This window comes from Palaemon carinicauda, chromosome 41 (genome assembly GCF_036898095.1).
Source record: "Palaemon carinicauda isolate YSFRI2023 chromosome 41, ASM3689809v2, whole genome shotgun sequence".
NCBI lineage: Eukaryota > Metazoa > Arthropoda > Malacostraca > Decapoda > Palaemonidae > Palaemon > Palaemon carinicauda.
The window spans coordinates 36486969-36508673 of record NC_090765.1 but is presented as its reverse complement, the minus strand read 5'-3'; the positions used below and the strand labels follow the sequence as shown (position 1 = coordinate 36508673).

General features: G+C 43.1%; 1 protein-coding gene across 1 annotated transcript in view; it reads right to left on the bottom strand.

Moving 5' to 3' along the window:
- Positions 1-21705, bottom strand: part of LOC137632529 (uncharacterized) — a 158260-nt gene that overhangs the window by 50352 nt on the left and 86203 nt on the right. The window contains exons 15-17 of the mRNA XM_068364506.1: positions 14995-15398; positions 12292-12444; positions 3891-4028 (exon numbers count right to left, since the gene is read on the bottom strand). Of these exons, the coding sequence (XP_068220607.1) occupies positions 3891-4028; positions 12292-12444; positions 14995-15398 (695 nt within the window). The remainder of the gene's footprint in view (positions 1-3890; positions 4029-12291; positions 12445-14994; positions 15399-21705) is intronic.

The following is a 21705-nucleotide window of genomic DNA, read 5'->3' as shown; positions in this document are numbered from 1 at the left end:
TTAGATGGGGGAAAGGCAAATGCTGTCTTTCCTAAACTCTTCTTAGTCTCTAACCAATCTCCCAACAGCCGCAAAGCTCTCTTGGATGAGCGTGAGAGAACGAGTTTAGTAAAGGCAGGTGCGGTAGCAGGCACGCCTAATACAAACTCTGACGGCGGCGAACGAGGAGCCACAGAAACAAAGTGGTCAGGGAACAACTCCTTAAATAAAGTCAAGACTTTTCTAAAGTCCAATGATGGTTGAGTTGTCTTAGGCTCGTCAAGTTCTGAAGGTTGATCCTCTTGTGGTTCAGCAACGTCCTCATCTGATAGTTCCTCATCTGAAAACTGATGAGGAAACGGCAAAGGAGTGGGCAACAATGGCTCGCTGAGTCCGGTCGCACTGGTGCATGCGTGACGGAGCCGGACGCAGCGTCATGGAACTGCTGCACAGTCTGTGAACTGTCAACAACCATGGGTGCGCGAGGACGCACAGCGTCCACCCGAGACTGTTTAGACCGTCTGGGTTGTGCAGTCAACACCATACCGGGTTGCGGAGGTTGACGCACCGCGTCAAAACAAGTCACCTCTGATGGTTGCTGAACGTCCTGAACGTCAACAACCACCTCCTTGCGTCGCCTAACGTCAACATGCGGCTGGCAACCCACACTGGGTCGCAACGGTGGAGGTACAACCCCAACTGGTAGACGCGAGAAAGTAACCTCAGCGTCAACAGGACGCAATACAGACCGCTTGGATGGTTGTTGGCCAGAAGGTTCAGCAGCAACCTTCTCCGCATTAAAGTCCTCCATCAAGGACGCAAGCTTGGACTGCATGTCCTGCAGCAACACCCATTTAGGGTCTACGGCAGCAGGTGCGGCAACAGACGGGGTGAGCGACTGAGGCGGCACCGCTTTGCCTCTCTTAGGAGGTGAGCAGTCATAAGATGACGGCAACGAGTCCGAACTGACCCAGTGGCTACAACCGGGACGTTGGACTTGTCCTGAAGGGACCGACTTACGCTTCAAAGGTCGTGAGACCTTGGTCCAAGGTTTCTTACGAGAAACACCTTCGGACGACGAGGTAAAAACGGGCTCTCTCGTCTTACGTTGGTAGGGGCGATCTTGGGGAGATACGCCTGATACCATGGAGGGAAACGTCTGTTCGCTGATCAAGGCCTCTCGAACCCATGAGTCGTACGACATTGCTTCTCCCCTGGGCTTGGGAGCTTGCAAGAGGTCCCGGACTAGGAGGACGACAGGCACGAACAGACGAACCCTCAAGCGCAACACTGTTCACAACACTTTGAGAAACACTAGGCACTTTAACACTTCCCGCGGCACTTTGGCACTTTAGTTCCTTAACGTCTGCTAAGAGTTGATTGCGGTCACTTGCAAGGGACTCAACTCTCTCCCCCAAGGCATGGATAGCACGCATCATGTCTGCCATCGATGGTTCCTGAGTGCTAGGAGGGGGGTTAGGAACAACCACTACAGGGGAAGGATTAGTTTCAGGGGCATGTGGAGAGGAAAAATCTACCGACCTAGAAGAACTTCTCCTTACCCTATCTCTCTCTAGTCTGTGTGTATACTTCTCAAATTCGATAAAATCGAATTCCGAAAGGCCCACTCATTCCTCACACCGATCTTCCAATTGACAGGTTTTATCCCGACAATTGGAACAAACAGTGTGAGGGTCGATAGAAGCCTTTGGAAGACGCCTATGACAGTCCCTAGCATTGCATTTTCTGAACTTGGGAACTTGTGAAAGGTCAGCCATTTTGAATTGGTCAAGGGAAAATTCCAAAAAAACGATCTAAGTCATCAACAATTAATCCGATACAAAAAAAAGAGTTCAAGGATTTATTTGAAGAAAAACACCTGTACTGCGAAAGCTCAAACCAAAATAAAGTACTTCACCAAATATGATGGGAAAAACTCCAGGTTTCAACAGCGAGTAAAGTACGTCTTGTCGACACGTCGACAGAGAAGAAATTGAGTCTTTGTTTACATCGAGTATGGTATCTGGCCGACAGTTGGCGCTGGTGGGCACACCCGCAACCTGTATAGCGATCGCTGGCGAGTTTTTACAGTTTTTTGTCTGTCGAGCAACGGAGTTGCAGCTATTATATATTCACCGGCTAAGTTAAATATTTAAAATTGTATTTTTCCTAGTTATACAAACCTAGGTCCTTTAAAGAGGGAGATGCTTTCAGTGCAGACTGTAACAGCAAATGAATTAGTCAACAAGGTAGTTAATGACAGGTGTAGAGTGCAGGTGAGAAGGCCTCGCTCCTCCATCTGCCACAAGATCTTCAGTTTGACCTTTCAGCTAAAAACTGAGAGGGTTGGTTGAGGAGGGAAGTTTAACTTAGGGACTCAGGTTTGTATAGCAAGGGAGAATACAAATTACTTTTGAAATTTGTTCCTATGTGTACACAAACCTTTCGTCCTTTAAATATGGAGCATCACACCTAGAACAGAATTGGTTGGTTCTTTTTCTTCCTTGGGAATGTCAATCTACCTGGTCCCGTAAGGGACAGATGAAGAATACACCAGAAAACTGTTATGTCTCTCATAGGGATGAGAAGACTGATAGGGGTTGACCTAAGATAAATTGTACATGATAATGAAATGGTTAATATATATTCCACCATCCTTCCCCTTGTCAGGGGGATGGGGGAGATACTCCTTTAGATTAAAAACTGGAGCTCAGAAGTTTAACTTACCAGTGACAAAACAGACACACCGAGTAATATTTTCAATCGCTTTGCCACAAAGAGGGAACAGAAAATTGATGGAGAAGAGCCAGTCATTCTACCTTTCATTCCAGACTTAACTCTAAACATTACCATATACAAGATGCTTCCTGTCCCGTATAGGTGCTGGGCTAGATACACAACTATTTGTGCAGTCACCACAGGCCAAGCACAAAGGTATTAAAGGACTCGTGGATATTAAGTCGTGAAGATTTTCTTGCATTTCTAATCCACAGCTTTCAACATCTGGCTGACTAAAAGGTTCCTCTTGAAGGCTAAGGTGGGACCTATACCCCTGACTTTGTGAGCTATGTCTTAGTTGGTACTTTGACCCTCTCAGAAGTCAAGGTGTAAGCTACAAGGATAGTCTCATGAATCCAGAAAGAGATAGTATTCTTTAACACCTCTATTGGTCCTGCCAGATTTGATTGTCCTTTCTTGGCAAAGATGAATATAATTAAACAATTCTATCCAAATAACTAAGAATTATCAGGTAATCATATATTTTAAATAATAACTTTTTCATTTTCTTAATCTAGAATCACACCTTTTTTAAGAAATGAAACAATTCAAATTTATGATAAAATAAGAACAATAAAATTCAATATTTCACGTTAAACCTTTATTTTTCTCAATGAAAAAGTTCAAGGTTTTACTTATTATAGTATAAAATACTTTAGTTTTAAAACGAAGAAATATGGGTATAGGTTTGGAATTGAACTCCGGTACTTGAGTAAATAAAGAGTTTGCTTGAGGTTAGGATTGGTTACCTTTTAAATTAGTCTCAAATGGTTGATAAATTTATTAATAGAGATTGTTACTTTCCCATCTGTTTCCTCTACTCTCCCTCCTCTGTTGTGTATATGAATCAGCAATATGAACATCAGGGGAGTTTCATAAAAATAAAAGAATAAAGAATTTTAATGCTAAAACTTATTATCTTTATATTCACCTGATGTTCATATACTGTACTGTACATAGGTCCCTCTGCTGAACTGATCAGTGAAGTCAAGAGACTAATAATCTGGTTTGGTGTGGTCATTACCAGAGGGGGGGGGGTTAGAAGTCAACACGGCTTCAATCAAAGCAATATGAACATTAGGCAAGTATAAAAATAACAAATGTTATCATTAAAACCTGCTATCAATAATTACCTCGTTTTTTGGACTAAAGGACTTCATTCTGAATACCATTTTACGAAGATCAATACTCCTTGTGTTCCTCCTTTCAAGGAACATAGCAAGTAAACTCCAGTTTCTTACGCATATGTTCCGTAGTCTTAATGTGCTCCACTGAAAAAAAAAAAAAAAATCAGTAATAAGATCTGGAAATGCAGACAATTAAGAATTTGCAATCTTTGATTACTCAAGTGTTTCATTAGCACACAACAATAAATGGAATCATAATCAATCCCTTTCAAGACTTAGTTATAAACAGCTAACAAACATATACTGTATGATCATTTTCTAATCTAGAATTCAAATACTGTACAATCATCAAACTTGAAAAATAAATTGAAAGACTGCAAAATAGAACGATTTGATCTCAAATCTTGCAAGGCAACATTCTATTACAATAAATACAGACATTTATGTTTTATAAACACAAACTTTTTACTTTGATTATGCTCAATATTCAAAATAGTGGTTTAGCTATGTATGAAGTGACATTTGTATGGAAGACCATCAAGTGCTATGATGAAGGATCATGAATTGATACAAAGTACGAAGATAAGAAGTATGAAATATGTTATTTTCATTAGTAAAATAAATTTTTGAATATACTTACCCGATAATCATGTAGCTGTCAACTCTGTTGCCGACAGAAATCTACGGTCGGGATACGCCAGCGATCGCTATACAGGTGGGGGTGAACACAACAGCGCCATCTGTGGTCAGGTACTCCAGTACTTCTTGTCAACACCACCTCAATTTTTTCCTCGGTCCACTGGTTCTCTATGGGGAGGAAGGGTGGGTCAATTAAATCATGATTATCGGGTAAGTATATTCAAAAATTTATTTTACTAATGAAAATAACATTTTTCAATATTAATCTTACCCGATAATCATGTAGCTGATTCACACCCAGGGTGGTGGGTGGAGACCAGCATACATGTTAACAAAGAAGCTAAGTATCCCGTATTTTATTTTATTAGTTATTCAAAAATAACATAAAATAAATAAGTACCTGGTAAGGAAGACGACTTGAACCATTACTCTGCCTTTATTAAGTACGTCTTCCTTACTGAGCGTAGCGGTCCTCTTAGGATGCTGAACGACTCTTAGGTGCTGAAGTATAAAGGGCTGCAACCCATACTAAAGGACCTCATCACAACCTTTAACCTCGGCGCTTCTCAAGAAAGAATTGACCACCCGCCAAATCAACAAGGATGTGGAAGGCTTCTTAGCCGACCGTACAACCCATAAAAAGTATTCAAGAGAAAGGTTAAAAAGGTTATGGGATTATGGGAATGTAGTGGCTGAGCCCCCGCCTACTACTGCATTCGTTGCTACGAATGGTCCCAGGGTGTAGCAGTTCTCGTAAAGAGACTGGACATCTTTGAGATAGAATGATGCGAACACTGACTTGCTTCTCCAATAGGTTGCATCCATAACACTCTGCAGAGAACGGTTCTGTTTGAAGGCCACTGAAGTAGCCACAGCTCTCACTTCATGTGTCCTTACCTTCAGCAAAGCAAGGTCTTCTTCCTTCAGATGAGAATGTGCTTCCCTAATCAGGAGCCTGAATAGGTAAGAAACTGAGTTCTTAGATCTTGGAAGAGAAGGCTTCTTGATAGCACACCATAAGGCTTCTGATTGTCCTCGTAAAGGTTATGACCTTTTTAGATAGTACCTAAGAGCTCTAACTGGGCAAAGTACTCTCTCCAGTTCGTCCCCCACCAAGTTGGACAGGCTTGGGATCTCGAACGACTTAGGCCAAGGACGTGAAGGAAGCTCGTTTTAGCAAAAAACCGAGCTGCAAGGAACATGTAGCCGTTTCAGATGTGAAAACTATGTTCCTGCTGAAGGCGTGGATCTCACTTACTCTTTTAGCTGTTGTCAAGCACACGAGGAAAAGAGTTTTTAATGTGAGGTCCTTAAAAGAGGCTGATTGGAGAGGTTCAAATCTTGATGACATAAGGAACCTTAGGACCACGTCTAGATTCCAGCCTGGAGTGGACAACCGACGTTCCTTTGAGGTCTCAAAAGACCTAAGGAGGTCCTGTAGATCTTTGTTGGTGGAAAGATCCAAGCCTCTGTGGCGGAAAACCGCTGCCAACATACTTCTGTAACCCTTAATCGTAGGAGCTGAAAGGGATCTTACGTTCCTTAGATGTAACAGGAAGTCAGCAATCTGGGTTACAGTGGTACTGGTTGAGGAAACTGCATTGGCCTTGTACCAGCTTCGAAAGACTTCCCCTTTAGACTGATAGACTCTGAGAGTGGATGTCCTCCTTGCTCTGGCAATCGCTCTGGCTGCCTCCTTCGAAAAGCCCCTAGCTCTTGAGAGTCTTTCGAAAGTCTGAAGGCAGTCAGACGAAGAGCGTGGAGGTTTGGGTGTACCTTCTTTACGTGAGGTAGACGTAGAAGGTCCACTCTTAGAGGAAGAGTCCTGGGAATGTCGACCAGCCATTGCAGTACCTCTATGAACCATTCTCTCGCGGGCCAGAGCGGAGCCAACCAACGTCAGCCGTGTCCCTTTGCGAGAGGCGAACTTCTGAAGTACCCTGTTGACAATCTTGAACGGCGGGAATGCATACAGGTCGAGATGGGACCAATCCAGCAGAAAAGCCTCCACGTGAACTGCTGCTGGGTCTGGAATCGGAGAACAATACAACGGGAGCCTCTAGGTTATCGAGGTAGCGAACAGATCTATGGTTGGCTGACCCCACAGGGCCCAAAGTCTGCTGCAAACATTCTTGTGAAGGGTCCACTCTGTGGGGATGACCTGACCCTTCCGGCTAAGGCGATCTGCCATGACATACATATCGCCCTGAATGAACCTCGTTACCAGCGTGAGCTTTCGATATTTTGACCAGATGAGGAGGTCCCTTGCGATCTAGAACAACTTCCACGAATGAGTCCCTCCCTGCTTGGAGATGTAAGCCAAGGCTGTGGTGTTGTCAGAGTCCACCTCCACCACCTTGTTAAGCTGGAGGGACTTGAAGTTTATCAAGGCCAGATGAACCGCCAACAGCTCCTTGCAATAGATGTGAAGTGTCCTTAGCTCCTGATTCCATGTTCCCGAGCATTCCTGTCCGTCCAAAGTCGCACCCCAGCCCGTGTCTGATGCGTCAGAGAAGAGACGGCGGTCGGGTTTCTGAACAGCCAAAGGTAGACTTCCTTGAGAAGAAAGCTGTTCTTTCACCACGTGAGAGTAGACCTCCTCTCTTCGGAAACAGGAACTGAGACCGTCTCTAGCGTCATGTCCTTTATCCAGTGAGCCGCTAGATGATACTGAAGGGGGCGGAGGTGGCGTCTCCCTAACTCGATGAACAGGGCCAACGATGAAAGTGTCCCTGTTAGACTCATCCACTACCTGACTGAGCATCGGTTCCTTCTCAGCATGCTCTGGATGCATTCTAGGGCTTAGTAGATCCTTGGGGCCGACGGAGAAGCCCGAAAAGCTCGACTCTGAAGATCCATACCCAGGTAGACAATGGTCTGGGATGGGACAAGCTGGGACTCCTCAAAATTGACCAGGAGGCCCAGTTCCTTGGTCAGATCCATAGTCCATCTGAGAATCTCCAGACAGCGACGACTTGTGGGAGCTCTTAAAAGCTAGTCGTCTGACGGAGCCGGACACAAGATCATGGTACTGCTGCACAGTCTGTGAACTGTCAACCATGGGGAAGCGAGGAAGTACAGCGACAACCCGAAGCTGTCTAGACTGTCTGGGTCGTACAGACAACTCCTTATCGGGTTGCTGAGGTTGCCGCACTGCGTCACAACAAGTCACTTCTGCTGGTTGTTGAACGTCTTCCCAGTGACACACTGACTCCGTAAACAAAAAATCCTCTAACAAGGACTAAGCTTGGACTGCATGTCTTGCAACAAAGCTCAAGGTCTAAGGGAGCAGGTGTGGTAACAGACGGGGTTAGCGACTGAAGTGGAACCATTACCCTCCCTGGAAGCATGTTATGCTTAAATAAAAGTCCATAGGAGGCTAAGCAGCTAAAGGCTCCTCTCCAAATGACAGAGTCCTCAAGGGAATATCAGAAGGAGGGAGAATAGCACTTTCTCATCTACAGGAACCATATCCGAGAAAAGCTAAGTTCTCTCAGTGAGGGTTTCACTGGTGCAAAAGCAGCAGACTAGAAGGCAACGTTATGAAACTGCTTGACAGTCTAGTGAGTTGGTAACAACCAAAGATGTGTGACTGAGGAGCATGCGGTAAGGTATGCAGAGCATGCTGTATGTAGAGCATGCTGTAAGGTAAGCAGAGCATGTTGCATGGCGTGCGGCTTATGCTGCATGGGATGAGGCTCATGCTGCATGGGATGAGGCTCATGCTGCATGGTATGAGGCTCATGCTGCATGGGATGAGGCTCATGCTGCAAGGGATGAGGCTCATGCCGCATGCGTTGAGGAGGATGCCGCATAGTATGAGGCTCCTGCCTCATGGGTTGAGGCGGTTGCCGCATAGCATGAGGCTCCTGCCTCATGGTTTGAGGAGGATGCCGCATAGCATGAGGCTCCTCATAGCATGAGACTCCTGCCTCATGGGTTGAGGAGGATGCCGCATAGCATGAGGCTCCTGCCTCATGGGTTGAGGAGGATGCCGCATAGCATGAGGCTCCTGCCTCATGGGTAGAGGAGGTTGCCGCATAGCATGAGGCTCCTGCCTCATGGGTTGAGGAGGATGCCGCATAGCATGAGGCTCCTCATAGCATGAGGTCCCTGCCTCATGGGTTGAGGAGGATGCCGCATAGCATGAGGCTCCTCATAGCATGAGGCTCCTGCCTCATGGGTTGAGGAGGATGCTGCATAGCATGAGGCTCCTGCCTCATGGTTTGAGGAGGATGCCGCATAGCATGAGGCTCCTCATAGCATGAGGCTCCTGCCTCATGGTTAGAGGAGGTTGCCGCATAGCATGAGGTTCCTGCCTCAAGAGTTGCGTCTGCCTCAAGGGTTGAGGAGGTAGATGCGCAGAGAGAGGCTCTTGCCTCAAGAGTTGAGGCGGTTGCCGCATAGCATGAGGCTGCTGCCTCAAGGATGGTGGAGGTTGCCGCAACGCATGAGGCTGCTGCTTCAAGGATGGAGGAGGTTGCCGCAACGCATGAGGCTCCTGCCTCATGGTTAGAGGAGGTTGCTGCAAAGCATGAGGCTCCTGCCTCAAGGGTTGAGGAGGTTGCCGCATAGCAAGAGGCTCCTGCCTCAAGGAAAGTGGAGGTTGCTGCATAGCGCTGGTACCTGGCAACTCCCAATGCGGCAGCTCACGCATGGAGGCAGGAGGTTCCTGCCTCAAGGAGCCTCAACATCATACGTCTGGCAGGGTGGACTGCGCAGAGGTGGAGGAGCGCTCGCAGGAGGAGGTGTGCTAACCTTCTCTGCCTGAAACTCCTGCATCAACACCGCAAGCTGAGACTGCATTGTCTGCAGCATAGACCACTAGAGTCTAAGAAAGACAACAACAAACGGAGCTACTGTCCGTTGAGACTGAGGGTCTAAAACAGCTGGTGCGGCAACAGACGGAGTTACTGCCTGTTGCGGTACCACCTTGCCTCTCTGGGAGGTGTGCAGTTGTCGTACTGCAGCAAGTCCGAACTGACCCAGTGCTAATGGCTCCACCTAGGAGTTGGACTTGCGCGGAAGGGACCGACTTGCACTTAAAAGCTGCAAGATTTGGTCCATGGTTTCTGCGAGAAACCTCTTCCGCAGACGAGGAATAAATGGGCTCTCTCGTCTTTGTGTGGGTGGGGTGATCACGTCGGCTACGTGAGTTGGTTACACCCGAAACCACGGAGGGAAACGTCTGTTCGTCGATCAAGGCCTGATGAACCCATAAGTCCTTCGACGTTACTTCTCCCCTGGGCTTGGGAGCTTGTAAGAGGTCCCAGACTAGGCGAACAACTGGCCCGAACAGACGAACCCTCGAACGCAACACTGTAACACTTTGCGCTTATCACTTTATCACTTTTGATTTTCTGTTTGCACTCATTTCACTGAACTCGAAACTTTAAGTGGTTTGTACCTGAAACACGCAATTCTATCCTTCATTAAAAGTTAGTAATTGCGAAAACAGTATTACAATGTAACAGAAAAACATAATGAAAGATAAATAATTCAGTGGCTGGAAAAGAGACTAAACACTAGATCAAATAAACTACGTTTAGAATCTCTCACCGCATAAAGCCTGGGAACAAGAATAAAACTCTAGAAACGTTTACCTTCTTCCCCTAAAGAGACTAGGGAGAAGAGCAAAAACGATAACAACGTTACCCGCTTGAACGAAACGTTTATCCTCCTCTCTCTCCCTCCGTCTCTATCTCTCTCTTTCTCTCTCTCTTGACTTAGAACCTGAGAGATGAGCCCAATTATATATATCGTTAAAACATATTATTGTTAAAGGAAAAAAACTGAAAGATTTCCCAAATAAAAAGTTCCTTTATTAGAATTAAAACCATTTAAGCTAAGAAAGAATGAACAAAACGCTAGAATCGGTTTACTCTTACCGCAACGTGACACCGTGAATACTCTCTCTCTATCGTAACGATAGAGCGCAAGTTGAACGTTCTGAACGTCAACAACTGCAGAGACAAAACAAAACGTTAGTTCAACTTTGAAAACAGTACGAGACTATCAAAGAAATTCTTTCAAAAACATTAAAATAGCATAATATGTTAACAGGTAAAAACGAAATGACGGTCTCAATGTTAATTAACTTCGGTTCCAAGAAAAGACCGCCTACTATTAGGAAAGAAATATAAAAATTAATTTTAATAAGTTTATAATAAAAGGAAGTTAATCGAAGAGGCCTATACAAGGCGGAGAGATATAAAATAAATCTATAACTTTTGTTAAGCAAAATTAAGAAAGAGAGTCTATACTCTCTTCGACACCAACACTTCCGTCTAAGGGAAGGGTCGGCCATTAAAAGTGAAAGAGAGTTCATACTCTCTTCGTCACCAAAATTAAATAAAAAATTAAATCAAATTAATTCCAAAAACTTGCTAAGCTAATGATAAAGCTTCCTGAATAGCGAAGGCTAAACTCTAGAGCAAATACATCACCAAATCGTGAGCAATAACTCCAGAATCAACAGCGTATCCATGTAGGTCTAGCCGGAGGCACGACAGAGGAAAAATTGAGGTGGTGTTGACAAGAAGTACTGGAGTACCTGACCACAGATGGCGCTGTTGTGTTCACCCCCACCTGTATAGCGATCGCTGGCGTATCCCGACCGTAGATTTCTGTCGGCAACAGAGTTGACAGCTACATGATTATCGGGTAAGATTAATATTGAAAAACGATCCTTCATACTACAGTACATACAAAATCAAAGATAATTAATTTCACTCTAATCATTTAAAATAGGAGCAAAGCCACTGACTGTAAAATAGAAGTGCCATAGAATCTGCTTCACAGTTTGTAATGCAATGCAGTATGCCTACACTGATGCGCTAAATTTTTATATCTAAATATAAAGTCTTTTTATAACCATCTTTGCCCAATAATTTGAATGGAATGAAGACAATGGTTTTCAGCATTTTCTTTCCTGTTTATTATTATGCAATCACAATCACTTCACAATGAATTTAAAGTTTTTTTTTTACACAGAATTACAGTGCTTTACTATTATCTAGAGTAAAACAATATAACAAAACAAATTTCTCAAAAATCATTCGAAAATCACTTCACAATGAATAGAAACAATGTCTTGATTGTTTAAGAGTAAAATATAACTGAATATAAAGCAAACTTTTGAAAAATTTATTCTGTAATCAGCACTAAACCAAATAAACATGGAAATGTTAGCTATCACAGAATAAGTGTGCATTTATATCCAAGTGGCAAATCTCGTATGCAGTTACTGACTGGGGATCCACTGCCTTGTAGTGAAAGGGTTAATTTCTTTGTTACTATGCACAATACATATTATCCAGCTAACCAGGAAGCAGAATTAGTACAACGTTCGATTCTTTTGAAATCTATAATAAACAAACCATTAACTGGTTTCTGGCCATGTGTCGGTCTTTGCAACATTGATGTCTACCCTTTTCTTAAAGTTCCATTTACCTCCAATAAAAACTTTGCAGTTTTTTTTCTCAGAATGGACAATAAGAACATATTAAAAATGCATGCAATACTTGAACTTGTAACATTGCAAGAACTTACATAAAACTTTATATCTAAATTGTTTGTGGTTTGACAGTTCTAAAATAAGAACTTGAGGCTACACTACATGCAATGCACAAAATTTGGAACATAATAAGACATTTATTTCTAAGGTTACTTAAATAAAAACACTAAAACACTGGCCAAGGAAAACAATGCTTAAATATATCAAGAATAGATCATATGTAAAATAAGTTTTGTCAACAAAATTACTTACAAGAGCAGAACTGTAGGACAAGTCTCTCCACATTAAACACACACAAGAGGTGACCAATAAATCCTTTGCAGTCAGGTACTTGAAGACTCTTAACAAAAGTTGGTAACTCAAACTCAACTCTTGAAGGAAATTTTTCTTTTGAGAAATAATTGCCTGTGAAAAATATGAAAATTGTAATTCATTTTTATAATAAACACGACTATCACTCTTAACTCCACCAATTTACAGCAAAAAAATTTCAACACTCATTACTATACTATATTTATAAGTGTAAATATTTTTTTTTCTACCCATATCAATAAAAAGAGAAAACAACCAAATTCTGTTAAAAAAAGATTTCATAACTAAAACCTATTATTTGCAATACCTTCCCTGGAATGGAAAAAGTTTTTAAAAGGAAGAGCCTACTCTATGAATTCTAAATAAATTATTACAGGAAATTCCAACTCTCCACTGTCATATCCTCCATCATTTAAATCAACCCCGAAAGCATACAGTAGCTGCTGTGAAGAGAGTAACAGCCAGGACAGTATTGGATGGATTAGCCCAGGAGGAAAGGTGAACAATGCTTCAGATTTAAGTAGATTCAATTACCAAAGTTAAGTATCACCTTAAAGGGGGGAGGAGGGTGATTTGCTAGTTCTATTCAGAGGTATGATAGATTTTAGTTTAAAAATAGTTTATTTTCATGAATCTCACCTGTGAATAGAACAAGCAGAATAAAACATTTCCTAGGCAGAGTGGAAGTGACATACACAAACAACTAGAACCAAAACATATACCTCATAAATAAAATCCATATTTTTATTCTATTTAAGCCATTGATCTAACAAATAAAATATAGAAAAAACAAAGAAAACCTCCTAAAAAAATTACCTTTACGTTGAGTTGTAGCTCATACACAAATGTGTAGAAACTATCTTTGGTCATCACTATACAACCCTCTCATTTTAAATTATCAACCAAGAATCACTGATGATCAGGTAAAACTCTAAACAAAGAGAGTCAAACAAATAATTTCAAAACTTAGGATACGTAAATTTAATGAGTCATTAAATTTTTTCGATTGTATGTTAGGGGACTATATCTGAAACAAAGAACCCCAGGTTCTTCCAATAGGAGTACAGTAACATGGTCCACTAATACAATCTCTTGAATTCCATTAGTGTATAAATGGATATCATATCAGATCAAGATTTTTTATATATTCCAGTTTCACTTATTAATATTATTATTATTACAATATCAAAAGTGTCCTTTAACCATTTCACAATGGACAACAATACACTAATTGTGTGGTTTACCATATTTCTGATTTTAATAGTTTAGAAAATCATACTATCAGAGGTTTTCCCCTATGCTAATTAGCATAAGAAGTTCTTAATTCTAGGTATCAAAGTGCCTACCAAAGTTTATTAGTTTGCATGGCAACATCAATGCATGTTTCAGGTCAACAGAAAGAGGATTACTATGCCTTGACTATTTACTAAAGAATTCTTTTAATAATTTTTCCTGTTTTTGCTGTTACTCTTTGAAATGTGAGTGATTAGACTTTAATGTTACTTTTCAGTACTAGCAGTAAAAAAGTACCTAAATAGTATTAAGAGAAATAAGCCTAATAAATGAGATGATCAGTATGGGAGATGCTTATTGCTTTAGGACAGCAACCTGCTCAATCACAAAATTCTAAGCAGGAATCCACAGAAGAGGGCTAATGAAAGGTGGATTGATCATACAAATAAAAATAAAATTAAAATAATAATAATAATAATAATAATAATAATAATAATATTACTACTAGCCAAGCTACAACCCTAGTTGGAAAAGCAAGATGCTATAAGCGCAAGGGCTCCAATAGAGAAAAATAGCCCAGTGAGGAAAGAAAATATGGAAATAAAAAAATGATGAGAACAAAAAAACAATAAATCCTTCTTAAAACAGTAACGACAAAATAGATATGTCACATATAAACAACGTCAAAACAGATATGGCATATATAAACTATAAAAAGACTCGTGTCAGCCTGGTCAACATAAAAACATTTGCTCCAACTTTGAACTTTTGAAGTTCTACTGATTCAACTACCCGATTATGAAGATCATTCCACAACTTGGTAACAGCTGGAATAAAACTTCTAGAATACTGTGTAGTATTGAGCCTCATAATGTGGTAGAGCAATGAGCCTCATAATGTGGTAGAGCAATAATTTATAAAGAAAAATGAATTTGTTTATATTTTCATAATTCTATAAAAAAATCTGAAATTTTTCAATTTTATAAAACCAAGAGTTTGTATGTGGACAGGATTATCACTGAATTCAACTTATACATATGAGAACTTTTTTCTCTCCATATTTATCATAAGTAAATATTTACAAACATTGAGAAACACTCCTTCTGTGTTTAAGACTCATCAATTAAAATAAGAATCATCAAAGAAAAGAAACTTCAGAAAATAGTCAAATAGAATTGCAGTTCTGAGAAGGTTACAACAAAGCTTCCTAATGATTCACAAAAGCATATTTCTTTGACAGGGTTAGATCAACACTTCCTAGTAATTAATAAGAGCATGTTTCCTTTAAAAAAAAATTATACTGTAAACAATGACAACAAACTAATGTTCTTAACCAGATTTTCAATACCTTAAAGTATGGGTATTGCACACAAAAACTACTATATATCTAAAGAACCATCAAAATATTACCTTACGATGAGGATGAGACCTTGGAGGTGTTTTTTGTTTTTCTTGCAGAGGCTGTGGTGTTAAGGTAGTTGATGATATTGGTTGTGAGTAATTTACCCCAGAGCTAACATATAACTGTGAGGTTGTAGGAGGATTACTTCCATTCATATAAAGGGGTGGTGTGGCATTGTAGGAGGCTCCAGGAGCCCCAGACAACATCAACGGAACCTGACCCCCTAATGACGGAAAGTAAACAGCTCTGGGTGCTACTTGTGGCATACGTTGAACATTGGGAATATTCTGTTGTGGGCGTACAAAAATTAAGCGTGGACCCCCAACAGCTGGAGGTTGAAACTGTACTATCTGTCCTCCGGGCCCTACTCCCAAGAGAGGGCTTGGAGAAGCTGGGACATTCGAGTTTAGCACTGAAAATTAGTAAAAAGGTAATTTTTACAAACAAAAAACTTTTCAAGCTTTAATAAATATAGCAATGTTTGTAATAATTTAAATTATTACTAGTCCTAATCTAGAATTGAAAAAAAACTATTATCAATACAAATACATCAATTTATTATAGCTTTCTGTGCACCTATTACAATTCTAGACACTCATAATGAGGAAGAAAACCTTTTTCAACAGGCTAACAATGCATCAGATTACAGAGCATCTACAGTGGCTGAACAAATCATCCAGGAGTCAGTCTGGAGGCTAAAGGAAATAAAGGTATGGGGAGGGGACTTCTGGTTAGGTAGTAAGCAAAGAAAAGCCTCTGAGGTGGAACTTAATTTGTTCCAGAAGGCTATTCGATACAGACGGAACTTCCCCAATAAGAATTAATTGGAATCGGTTTCATCTGTTCCATATCCTAAACACCACTCTTTATAATGCATTTCTACACAAAATTTACATTACTTACAAGAAATAAATTAATTAAAAATGGATGAAATCGATGGAAATTTAACTTTGTTACCCGCAGAAATGACAGTTGATGGCCTAGGTCAGGGCTACTCAACTGGCGGCCCGCGGTCCGAATCCGGACCTTCTGAGTGTTGTAGTTGGACCCCAGGGCCCAGGAGAAGAAAATATATTTAAGTAACATGAAGGTCCTGGTGATGGATTCTTGCAAGTGTATTTCCTTGGCTGTGAGTCAGGGGTTTATAGTACTTATGTACAGTATTTAACTTACGAATGCTCCCAGGACCTTTATATATATATATATATATATATATATATATATATATATATATATATATATATATATATATATATATATATATATATATATATATATATATATATATATATATAATATATATATATATATATATATATATATATATATATATATATATATATATATATATATATATATATATATATATATATATATATATATATATATATATATATAAATATAAATATAAATATATATATATATATATATATATATATATATATATATATATATATATATATATATATATATATATATATTTATTTATTTATAATAGTTTCCACGTGATTTAGCATTTTCTGTTACCAGCTCTGAGCCGATTTGCCTTATATGTAGCGAAACCATTGCCTTAGTGAAGAGCAGTAATATGAAACGCCATTATGAAACTAAACACAGTGGATTTGAAAAGATGTATCAACAAGGAACTGAAGAGAGAAAAAATAAAATAAATAAGCTAAAATAGCAGTATGAAAAGTTAACCATAGTTCTTGCCGTTACCATGACAGCCCAGGAGAGAGCAACGGAATGTTCACTGAGAATAGCCTGGATCTTTGGAAAACACAAGAAATCCTTCACTGACGCGGAAATTGTTAAAGAATGTATGCTGGAAACAGCAGATACATTGTTTGATGATAAACAGAAAAATGAAATAAAAGATAGAATAAAGAAGATTCCACTATCTGATTCCACATCAATGAGGAGAATGGAACTATTGGCTGTTGATCTTATGTCACAACTTGATCAAGGACTGAAAAAAGCACCTTGTATCTCACTGGCTATTAATGAATCAACAGACAGTACCGACAATGCTCAACTCATTGTTTTTATGAGATATTATGATGCAGGGGAGAAAAAATTTTGCCAGGACTTGTTGGGTGTGACTGACCTTAAAGGAAGCGCACAGGGAGAGGATATTTATGGATCCTTGAAAAGCATGTTAGAATCAAGAAATATGATATCAAATCCATCATTTCAGTGACTACAGATGGAGCTCCAGCCATGATTGGTTGAGAGAGGGGACTAGTTGCAAGATTAAAGGAAGATAATCCGGACATGATAAGTTACCACTGCATAATCCACCAATCAGTTCTGTGTGCCAGTCTGGGAGATGAATATGGTGAAGTAATGGAGACTATCATGAAGCTAGTAAACTTCCTTCGATCAATGTCAGCACTACAACATTGTCTACTACGAACCTTTCTTACCGAGGTCAATGCAAGCTATGACGATTTACTTGTGCACAGTAATGTAAGATGGCTAAGTAAGGGAAAAGTTTTGGAGCAATTTTAGGCAATTAGGAAGGAGTTGCAGACTTTCCTGGAGGATCAAAACAGTGTGAAGGCAAAGGTTTTTTCTGAATTTTTGAAAGATGACAAGAAAATGACAAATTCGAAGATAATTTGTATTTTTCCTAACCATACAAACCTTAGCTATTTACAAAGGGTTTACTTTTAGCGCAGCTGAAATGACGAGCCAATAGTTTTTAACGAGGGTTAATTACCCCCGCGCTAGTTAGCGGGGGGTGGGGAAGGGTAGCTTGCTACCCCTCCCCCCTCCACACACCGGTGACTAGCTTCACTTCACTTAGAGGTAGGACTTGACTTGGGGGTCAGGGATGGCGGGCACATATGTGTAAATAGCTAAGGTTTGTATGGTTAGGAAAAATACAAATTATCTTCGAATTTGTCATTTGTTCCGTAACCGAAATACAAACCACGCTATTTACAAAGGGTGACTTACCCCTTAGGAAGGGTGGAAAGTCCCCAGCCTTACTGACTTCGGCTTGCCCGGGGGCTCGATCCCTTAGTGAGCAGCACTAGAGAGAGGGAGCCCCTGTACCTCACAGGTTCCTAGCAACGCTAGGAACGAGTGGCCTACATAAGTAGTGTGAGGAGGAGAGTGTGACTCGTCCTATGAAGTTGACCTTGAGACCTTCAGATAGGAATTCTAGGATAGGACGTTCCCCATACCACCTCGTCAGGGTATGGGAGACGCAACAGTATTAAGCTTAATACTAGGAGCACAAAGAAGCATGGGTTACCTGCAGAGGTCGAGGTCAGCTATGCGAGGACCAGGATGCTGCTTCCCCAAGAGAGGGGAGAATGAAGAAAGAAGTAAGGGTCAGACATACTCTTTCATTCACACAGACTAAGACCGGGTAACAACGCCCTCAACCTACTGCTACTTGTCCAAAAAGGAGCCTGAGGTTAGACCAGCTGTTGTGCAGCCACCACAGGGCCGATAGAGAACGTATCGAGGCTCCTGTGGGTCACGTCTTGCAGGTAGTGGGCTGTGAAGGTCGTTTGACGCTTCCAGACCCCCGCTTGAAGTACCTGCGTCACAGAGAAGTTTCTCTTGAAGGCCAGGGATGTAGCAATACCCCTGACATCGTGGGCCCGAGGGCGACGTGACGGAGGAGGGTCAGGATTCAGGGCATGGTGGATAACCCTTCGAATCCAAGCAGAGATGGTGTTCCTTGTGACCCTCCTCTTTGTCCTGCCTGTGCTCACAAACAAAGCTCGCACATGAGGACGGACTGCAGCCGTTCTCTTCAAGTAGTACCTCAGACACCTCACTGGGCATAGTAGCAGCTGGTCTGGGTCGTTTGTTACAGAACGGAGACTCGCGATCCTGAAAGAGTCGAACCGAGGATCCGGCACTCCAGGATTCTGAGTCTTGGCCACAAACTCAGGGAAGAACCTGAACGTTACCTCCCCCCATCCCCTTGAATGGGCGATGTCGTACGAGAGACCATGAAGTTCACTAACTCGCTTGGCCGAGGCCAAGGCGAGTAGGAAAGCCGTCTTCCAAGACAGGTGGCGATCGGAGGCCTGGCGTAATGGCTCGAAGGGAGGTCTCTTGAGAGACCTGAGAACTCGAACCACGTTCCAAGGAGGGGGTCTCACTTCCGACTGGGGGCAGGTAAGCTCATAGCTACGTATGAGTAAAGAGAGTTCTAGCGATGAAGAAATATCCACGCCCTTCAATCTGAAGGCCAAGCTTAAGGCTGAGCGATAGCCTTTCACTGCCGAGACAGAAAGGCGCATTTCTTCTCGCAGATACACAAGGAAGTCCGCTATTGCTGGAATAGTGGCATCGAGTGGAGAGATACCCCTTCCACGACACCAACCACAAAAGACTCTCCACTTCGCTTGGTAGACTCCCTCAGAGGACCTTCGCAGGTGCCGAGACATTCTCTCCGCAACCTGTTGCGAAAAGCCTCTCTCCGCGAGGAGACGCTGGATAGTCTCCAGGCGTGAAGCCGAAGCGAGGCTACGGCCCTGTGAGGGACACCGGAGTGGGGTTGTCTGAAAAGCTCGTGTCGTGGAGGAAGCTCCCTTGGGAGTTCCGTCAGGAGTTGCAGAAGGTCCGGAAACCATTCCGCGTGATGCCATAGCGGAGCTACTAGAGTCATGGAACAGTTGACCGATAGTCTGGTCCTGTTGAGCACCCTTCTCATCAGACAGAATGGTGGGAAGGCGTACACGTCGATGTTGTCCCACCGTTGCTGGAAAGCATCTTGCCAGAGTGCCTTGGGGTCCGGGACTGGTGAGCAGTACAGGGGCAGCTTGAAGTTCAAGGCTGTCGCGAACAAGTCCACCGTCGGGGAACCCCACAAAGTCAGGACTTTGTTGGCTATCTGAGGATCCAAAGACCACTCGGTACTCACTATCTGCGAAGCCCTGCTCAGACTGTCGGCGAGCACATTCCTCTTGCCAGGAATGAAGCGAGCTGATAGTGTTATCGAGTGGGTTTCGGTCCACCTCAGAGTCTCTACTGCAAGATGGGATAGCTGTTGCGAAAAAGTGCCTCCCTGCTTGTTGATATAAGCCACTACCGTGGTGTTGTCGCTCATCACCCCCACGGAGTGACCCGCCAGGAACCGTTGGAACTGTTGAAGGGCCAGAAAGACGGCCTTCAATTCTAGCAGGTTGATGTGTAGGCACTTTTCTGATTCTGACCAAAGGCCTGAGGCCCTCTGGTTCAGAACGTGCGCCCCCCACCCTTCTTTTGACGCGTCCGAAAACAGAGTCAATTCCGGGGGAAGGACGAGAAGACTCACTCCCTTTCGCAGTTTCTCGTCGGCCAGCCACCACCGCAAGTCCGTCTGTTCCAGAGACCCCATTGGGATCAGAGTGTCCGGGGAATCGGATCCTTGATTCCACCGGGACTTGAGCCGCCATTGAAGGGATCTCATCCTGAGGCGGCTGTTTGGAACCAGACGGGCCAGGGAGGATAGGTGGCCCAAGAGACGCAACCACGATTGGGCGGGGAGTTCTTTTCGCCTGAGGAAAGGTTCCGCCACCCTCCTCAGCCTTGCTATCCGGTCGTCTGATGGAAAGGCTTTGTGGAGATTGGTGTCTATTAGCATGCCTAGATAAACCAGTCGCTGGGACGGCTGCAGAGAGGACTTCTCGAGGTTTACCACGATCCCCAGATCCTGGCAAAGATCTAGAAGCCTGTCTCGGTGTCGAAGAAGGGTCGACTCCGAGTCTGCTAGGATCAGCCAATCGTCTAGGTAACGAAGGAGACGAATGCCGTTCCTGTGCGCCCAAGTCGAAATCAGGGTGAACACTCTGGTGAACACCTGAGGAGCTGTGGAGAGACCGAAACACAGCACCTTGAACTGGTAGATCTTGTTGTCTAGGCAGAATCTCAGGTACTTCCTGGAAGACGGATGGATTGGGATCTGGAAGTACGCATCCTTTAGATCCAGTGTACACATGAAGTCTTGTGGTCTCACCGCAAGTCTGACTGTGTCTGCTGTCTCCATGCTGAACCGGGTTTGTTTGACAAACCTGTTCAGAGCCGAGAGATCGATGACGGGTCTCCAGTCTCCAGTAGCCTTCTTTACAAGAAAGAGTCGACTGAAGAAGCCTGGAGAGCCGTCCACGACCTCCTGGAGAGCACCCTTCTCGAACATGGTCTTGACTTCGGCCTGAAGGGCCAGCCCCTTTGCCGATCCCATGGCATAGGAGCTCAACGACACTGGATTCGCTGTCAGGGGAGGTTGAGATGACGTGAACGGGACGCGATAACCTTGGCCGATCACCGAGATCGTCCAAGCATCGGCCCCGAGATGTTGCCACCTGCGGACGCAACGCTGAAGGCATCCCCCCACAGGTGGACACGCAGGGGGACTGCCACCCCTAGGGCTTGCGGCCGCGGCCGCCACCCCTAGAAGTCTTGCCTCCCCTGGAGGACTTACCACCCCTCTTGACCTTGGCTGGAAAGGGCTGGGGCTTAGACACCACTTTCTTAGCTGCCGGTGCCTGTTTTGGAGCCTTACGAGGCTGTTGCTGCTGTTGTGGCGGGGCTGGAGGCTTATAGGGCCGAGTTGTAAGGGCCCTGTGGAGGAGGGAGTCCGTGCTGGATTTCCTCCACCTCTCAGCCGTTCGCTCCAAGTCTTGAGGCTCAAACAGGCTCTCCCCCAGGAGGGAGGCATGTCGGAGCCTACACACATCTACGGCGGGGACCTTCGGATGGAATCTCTCGGA